Source organism: Pelophylax lessonae, assembly GCF_965119305.1.
Source record: "Pelophylax lessonae genome assembly, chromosome: 2".
Lineage (NCBI taxonomy): Eukaryota > Metazoa > Chordata > Amphibia > Anura > Ranidae > Pelophylax > Pelophylax lessonae.
In genome coordinates this window covers 264,939,874-264,947,445 of record NC_138769.1, presented here as the reverse complement: position 1 = coordinate 264,947,445, position 7,572 = coordinate 264,939,874, and the positions used below count along the sequence as shown (strand labels likewise).

The following is a 7,572-nucleotide window of genomic DNA, read 5'->3' as shown; positions in this document are numbered from 1 at the left end:
ACATGTGTGTAGAAGTGTACATTTCTTTTAATGACTTGTATGACTCCAGATGCACCCGTTTACGCCACATTTTCATGCTGCATACAAAACTCACACTGTAGTCCTCTAAACATGGCGATTTAAACATCCATGTGATTTGGTGCTTTAGGTGGAAAGAATGCAACTAGGATAGATCCGTCTAAAGATAAGAAAGTCAGGGGATTTCAGATCATTAATCCAGAGCCAAATTCCAGGGAATATATAGCACAATCACTAATTATAATAATCTGGGTATGAATTATTTTTGCAATTTGAGCATCTAGCATAGACATAAAATATAAGGAAAATCAGATTAAAAAGAATGCACATCTTTGCATGAACATTACTTTCTCACAAAAATGCAAAAAATAAATACATAATCAAAATGAAAACCACATTTGGGGAAAGCAATTATTGCTATATTTATGCACTAAGCTATATTCAAATTTAGTTTAAAAAAATATATATCTACATTCAGAAGAGAAAAAGTAAAATGCGTGCAAGTTCAGCTGTAGCTACAAACACCACATGCACACATTTCCACACAAAAAAAAAAAAAAAAAAACACTTGCATTTGAGTACCAGCCAGGATATCTGTGCAAATAAAATTAATCAGTGCTGAAAGCAGCTCTCACGAAGTCTAACCACATTTTCACATTTCTTATATATGTTTAGTGCCAGACACTTGTGTTAGATGTAATTAAATCCCTGCATAAAATCCCTTTTTGTTTTCTTCTAGCAGGATGTAAAATGGTGTATTTCCATTTCCATGCTGCCCTTGTGTTCAAGAAGGAAGGGGTAGCAAAACAAATTCAGCAGTCACAGTCAGTCACTCATTATTAAATTTCTCACCAGGTCTCCAGCAACAGAGTGGTAGTACATTAAAAAGAAAAAAAAAAAAATACACTCACACCTTGTTGCGACACACCAAGTTTAAAAAGGCAGCAGCTGGCACCAATATTAACCTGAAATATGCAGCATCTCTTAAAACCCAGTTAGCCATTTCTTTGGGGGAAAAAAATCCATAAAGAAAAACACCAGTTCATCACAAGTACTTGTTCAGTACAATTTTGTCAAACTTTTTAAAATCGGCAGACTCCCAATTCCAGGATGCACAATGAGCTCCTTTTGTGCTTTTAAAGGAGTCAACATTAAGGCCACATACTTGGTACAACCTGTAACTCACGAGTGACACAGTCATTTTTTAGTAAGGCATCTAGTTTGCTTTCTCATTACACCTCTTTAAGAGATTCACCATTTTGAATAAACCAAAAAATTGGTTTCAGCTTGGTTCTCTGCCAATAAGCACCGCTGTCCTGTAAACCTGCATTGCCTCTTCTTCCGATACACTCAAGGATAGGCAGCTTTCTGCTACACGTGCCTGATAGCTAGCCATATTCCAGAGTCTGGGTCCATCGGATCCAAAGTCATCCTCTGAATTTAGGTTTAAAAGATCTTCAGCAGATAGACTAGCTCTCATGGATCGCATTTTACGTCTTGGTCGCTCTCTGTATCTGGTTGGAAAATCCAACAACTCAAATGACTCAGTGGAAAGGATACTTTCTTGGCTGATCGAAGATGGTACTTTCTCATGAGTAAGCATGCATATAGGTGACTTTTCATTTTTTAAAGAACAGTCAGCAGCATCAAAAGACAACTCAGGAGCTGCTCCAGCAGAAGAGAACTTGCCATTTCGCTTGAGAATACCTTTTCTGATGACTGGTTCTTCTGTGCCTTTACTAACTACTGGGGGAATACTTGCCTCAGTGGCAAAAATAGAACAGGATGCATCATTTTCTTCACTCATCCCTTCTCCCTCATTATGCTCTGGAGAAGAATAATAACCAGATTCACGTTGTGGAGGCTTCTTTAGAATACCTTTTTTGGGAGCCGTTGGCACAGAGGAGAGTTTTTCCTGGGGAGTCTGTGTTGATATTGTTTGGCTCATATTTTCCCTCTTAGAACGCTTGAGTGAGCGTTGACGAGTTAAAGCTGTCCCTGGAAGATGCTGGCGTAAGAAAGAGCGCATTTTAGAGCCATTATCCCACAATGGACGAGAAGATCTTCTAAACCATCCACCAATAGAAAACGGTGAATCAGATTCTTTCGTATGCTCTGGTTCACTCAATGGTTGTTGGTACCCCCAGTTCACCCACCAATGAGAAGCAACATCTGGCAGTGTGGCTCTGCGCTCTGGGTTCACCATCAAGAGCCAACGAATCAAGCCACATGCATCTGCAGAGAAAAAAAGAAAACGTACATTTAAAGTCAGCAGTGGTCAATAGAAGACTGACTTAGATATAGATACACGTCTGCCAGGTGTTTGCTGTAGGAGTGATTCAGTGTTACAAAAATAACCAGACCGTGTGCGTCAGATACCAACAGGTTACTCACCAGATGGCTGGCTTGGCTCCTTGTAAGCTCCACAGGTGATTTGAGCTACCAGTTTCTTGTAATCCTGCCCATCAAAGGGCATACAGCCATGAACCAAAATGTAGAGAAGAACTCCCAACGACCAGCTATCCACCTACAACAGCACAAAAAAACTTTTACACACCTGGATACAAGGTAAAATAATAAAAAGAAATAAGCAAATATGACCCATTTGTTTTAATTCCTTTAAGATTCCCTCCCCCCCACAAAATAAGGTTTGCATGAAAAAAACACTTTATAAATCAAATTATATTTTCAGAAAACAGAAGCCCTGTAGAATGAAATGGCAGTTGCATTTTTATATCATGCAATATTTGATCAACTGTTAAAAAAAAAAAAAAAAAATTTGATTTTTGACTGACTGTAAAATCCATTTCTCTGATGTTCATTGACGGACACAGCTCCTGATCTTCTTAACCATTGGGTTATACTGCCCCCTACAGGAGTAGGACACTAGGCAAGAAAAAAAAGTCTGGCTACGCCTATGGGCAGTCCCAAGGGGACTCTCTCTGCTAAAGGTACTCAGTTTTGTTACAGTGTCAAAAGAATTACAACTCCACAGAGGGGTGGGTGCTATGTCCATCAATGAACATCAGCGTAATGGATTTTACGGTAAGTCAAAAATCACATTTTCTCTTTCGTTTATTGACGGGCACAGCTCCTGATCTTCTTAACCAAAGTGGTGTTAAACATGAGGGGTGGGAACAGGGAAAAGAAACGCCCAAGGCTAAATATAGCCAACCAGGTAAACAGCTCAACTAAAACAACTGGACCTCTGCTGGAAAAAAACAAAAAAAACAAATACACCCTCAAAGAGGACCAGGTCCTTTAAACAGCAGCCTGCAAAACCCTGCGACCAAAAAGGAAGCATCCGCAGATGCCAACACATCCACTTTATATAACTTTGTGAAAGTGTGCACCGACGACCAGATGGCCGCCTTGCAAACCTGATGACAGAAGGCCCAAGAGGCACCGAGTGCCCGAGTAGTGTGCCTTGACAGGAGAAGGGGGAACCTGACCCCCTGATGGAATAGGCCGGAATCACCATCTGTCTAAACCATCTGGAAATGGTCGCAGAGGAAACGGACAACCCTTTCCGAGGCCCATCCGTGAGCACAAATAGTGAGTATGACTTCGTAAAAGACTCCGTAGCTGCCAGGTACATGAAAATCAGAGACAACCTGAGCAAGGGACAATGGACAGGGGCGAAGAACCACCTTATCACTGTGAGCAACCAGTAAGGTGAACGACAGGATAATAACGCCGCCAATTTCGACACCCTGCACGCTGAGGTGAAAGCCACCAAAAAGGCCACCTTCTGGGCCAGCGTAAGCAGAGGAATCTCCTGACAATTCTCAAACGGAGGCTTCTGGAGGACTGAGCACCAAATTGAGGTCCAAAGGTGGCAACAGAGACTGCACTGGAGGGGTCAAGGGCCTAACTCCCTGAAGAAAAGTACACACACCAGGTAGTACGTGGCCAAGGGCTGTTAAAAGAAGGTCGACACCTGACCCTTGATAGTACTCAAGACCAGTTTCTGCTCAACCAGCCCCCCCCCTCCGGTGAAAGAAGGTCAAAATCAGGGCCACCGAAAAAGAGCGATGGTTCCGCTCTCATTTCAGTCTTGCAGTTGTACAGGCTTCTCTCCTAAACTGAAATTGCTTCCGCTGATTTTACTGCACAGTCAAATTGGATGCAGGTCGAATAAGAGTTGGAAGCAAGTCCAATAAGAGTCCACCTCATTTCGCAGTGAAAGGGTATGCAGTATTATCTAGCCCAGCGGTTCTCAACCTTTCACAGGGGTCACTATAGCATGGGCATAGATAGACCAACAAAATATAATACAGCAGACCAGCACTGAAATGCAATATCAACTGTGAATTTCACCAGCTGTGACGTGAAACACTGTGAGGAACAACGTATAAGTATGATAAATATAAACTGAAAGTACAATGAATAAAATATTCCAGTGCTACGAAGAGTGAAGTGGCGGCAATAAGCACTAATGAATAGGTGCACTACAAAAAAAATAGATTACCGTAGGACAATAAAATCAAAGGTGCAATAATCATCCAGTGATGAATTGAATAAGTGAAGTATGTGCACTAAGGTATACGAAAAAGAACTGCAAAGTAGGTGCTCAGTGCAATGTAAAAATAGATATAATAAAAATAATAAATACATAAAAATTCCTATGTGAAGCCACCCATAAAAAATTTTTTAAGTGCCAGAAAAATATTAAGTGGATATTGACACGAAAATGGGAAGAGTGTCCATAGATTAACAGGTGGTGTGATAACAAATCTTTGCTTGTGCTTCTTCACTTGGTGGGATTCAGTGAGGACGTGAGATAACTGATCCTCCACCCAGTGAGTTGTGGCCACTTACCAGATGCACTTAGGCCTCTGGGGACCTGTAGTGCTCGTAGAACTCCTTTGTCTTTAAAAGTGACCACCTCTTCCTAGGTGGAGGCACAGGGATACCTCTAGCCAATATATCTCCTTTGTGTATGGCTCAAAGGGACATCAATCCACAGTATTTCAAAAAATTCTCATGGTGCAGTAAGTTTTATTGAGTATTGTGTTAAAAAATATAAAATGGAGGACTCCCATTTAAAAGTGCCTTGTATGGCACTTGCAGACAGCATGAACAAACGTGCAGATAAGCAGGAACTGCTAGCTGCGTTCCACGCTTCAGGCTACCGCAAACCGGAAGTGACGTTCTGGACCCTCAATGCATTTCGCCCGGATATGGCGTCATCAGGACTTCCTCCACTGGGTGGAGGATCAGTTATCCCACGTCATCACTGAATCTCACCAAGTGAAGAAGCACAGCGCAAGCTTTGTTATAACACCACCTGTTAATCTAGGGACACTCTTCCCATTTTCGTGTTAGCTGTCCACTTAATATTTTTCTGGCACTTCAAAAAACATTTCTGGTATATATATATATATATAATTTTTTTCTTTTTTACATTGCACTGAGCATCTTACTTGCAGTTCTTGTTCGTATACCTTCGTGCACATACTTCACTAATTCATCACTGGATGATTACTGCACCTTTGATATTATTGTCCTACGGTAATTTTTTTTTTTTTTTGTAGTGCACCTATTTATCAGTGTTTATTGCTGCCACTTCACTTTTCGTAGCACTGGAATATTTTATTCATTGTACTTGGGACGTCCCAAAGCAGTATTAGAATGAGGGGGTGGGAAAGAAACAGCAACAAACATTCCCAAAAAGAAGGGCTAAACCACGCCAACCAAGAACAACTGGAGCTCACCTAACAGAAAAAAAACAAACACCCTCTGCCAAAGCGGCCTGCAAAACTTTGCAGCCAAAGGCAGCATTTGCAGATGCAAAAATATTCACCTTGTAGAACGTGTGTGTACAGACACCCAGGTGGCCACTTTGCAAACCTGGACCACCGACGACTGATGACAGAAGGCCCAGGAGGCACTAAACACCCTTGTGGAATGCGCCCTTAATTGAATAGGCCTGCACTACCGTTCGGCTGATCTATCTGGAAATGGACGCAGCAGATGCAGCCTGCCCCTTACAAGCACCATCTGTAAGAATAAACAAGGAATCCGCTTTTTGAATAGACTCAATCGCCATCAAGTACACCCTGATGGCCCGGACCACATCCAAAGAATGCAAAGCAATCTCTTTCGGGTGCTTTGGCTTAGGACATAACAAAAAGACCACAACGTCCTCATTCAAGTGAAACCCCGAAACGACCTTCGGAAGGAACGATTGACATGGGCGGAGCACCACTCTGTCCCTGTGAACCACCAGGTAAGGTGACTGACAGGACAACGCAGCCAGCTCAGAGACCATGTGTGCAGAAGTGATAGCAACCAAGAAAGCCACTTTGAGACAAGTAGAGTTTTTTCACAAATATTCTCAAAGGGCTGTCTTTGAAGAACCAACAGTACCAGGGAACGCACCGGCGGGGTCGAGTGGCGAACCCCCTGCACGAAACTGTGAACCAAGGAATTTGCAGCCAATTGTCTTTGGAAGAAAAATTGCCAAAGCTGAAATCTGGCCCTTAATGGTGCCCAGAGGCAAACGCTGATCTAAACTTCTTTGGAGAAACTCCAGTAGACGGGATACCAAAAAAAGAACGGGGGCAATCCCCCTAGACTCACACGAATACAAGATTTCCAATTTCGATGGTAAATCTTCAGAGAAGTAGATTTCCTAGCTTTTAACAGAGTAGGGATCACCGATTCCAACACCCTATCCCTCAATACCTGGCTTTCTATAACCAGGCTGTTAAAGCCAGCGACCGTAAAGCAGGATGGAAGATTGGTCCTTGAGACAGAAGATCGCCTGAGAGGAAGCTGCCAAGGGGCATTGGCTACTAGTCTTGCCAGACCCATGTACCAGTACCAACGAGGCCAGTCTGGGGCCACCAAAAATCACTGGAATCCCTTCTGCCTTGATTCTGCGCTGAAGCCTTGGAAGAAGTTTTATTGGAGGAAAGGCATAAATCAGGGGCCACCAGAGCGCCTGCGGCGTCTGCCAGAAGGTCCCAAGACCTTGCAACAAATCTTAGAACCTTCAAGTTGAGACAAGAGGCCAACAGGTCCACATCGGGGCCACCCCCACCCCCCCCCCCCCCAACTGGAGACCTAGTTGTTGAAACACTTCTGGGTGAAGGGACTGAGGTAGTCCACATACCGATTTTCCACCCCTGGAATGTGTACAGCAGAGATCGCTGGAACCAAGCGTTCTGCCCACCTTAGAATACCGGCCACCTCTTTGGCGGCTATGGCACTTTTTGTGCCCCCTTGGGGATTGATATATGCCACGGCAGTGGCATTGTCCGATTTAATCCTCACTAGACACTCCTGCAGACGATCCGTCCACTGGGACAGGCAAAGCCTGATCGCTCGAATTTCTAGGATGTTGATCGGCAGACTGGACTCCTCCCGGGACCAGAAGCCCTGGGCTGATGCCGTACCCAGGACCCCTCCCCACCCAGACAGGCTGGCGTCTGTGGTAACCACTGTCCAGAACAGAGGGAGAAAGGATTTCCCTTGTCGAAGCGCCGGGGAGCAGAGCCACCAAAGCAGAGATCCTCTCGCACCCCAACTCAACAGGATCAAATTGTC

At 43.6% G+C, this 7,572-nt stretch overlaps 1 protein-coding gene across 1 annotated transcript in view; it reads right to left on the bottom strand.

The window, feature by feature from the left end:
* Nucleotides 1–971: 971 nt before the first annotated feature.
* The window catches only part of NUAK2 (NUAK family kinase 2), a 46,514-nt gene continuing 39,913 nt past the window's right edge, over nucleotides 972–7,572 (bottom strand). Inside the window, exons 6-7 of the mRNA XM_082245678.1 lie at nucleotides 2,413–2,545; nucleotides 972–2,253 (exon numbers count right to left, since the gene is read on the bottom strand). Of these exons, the coding sequence (XP_082101804.1) occupies nucleotides 1,301–2,253; nucleotides 2,413–2,545 (1,086 nt within the window). The 3' untranslated portion in view covers nucleotides 972–1,300. The remainder of the gene's footprint in view (nucleotides 2,254–2,412; nucleotides 2,546–7,572) is intronic.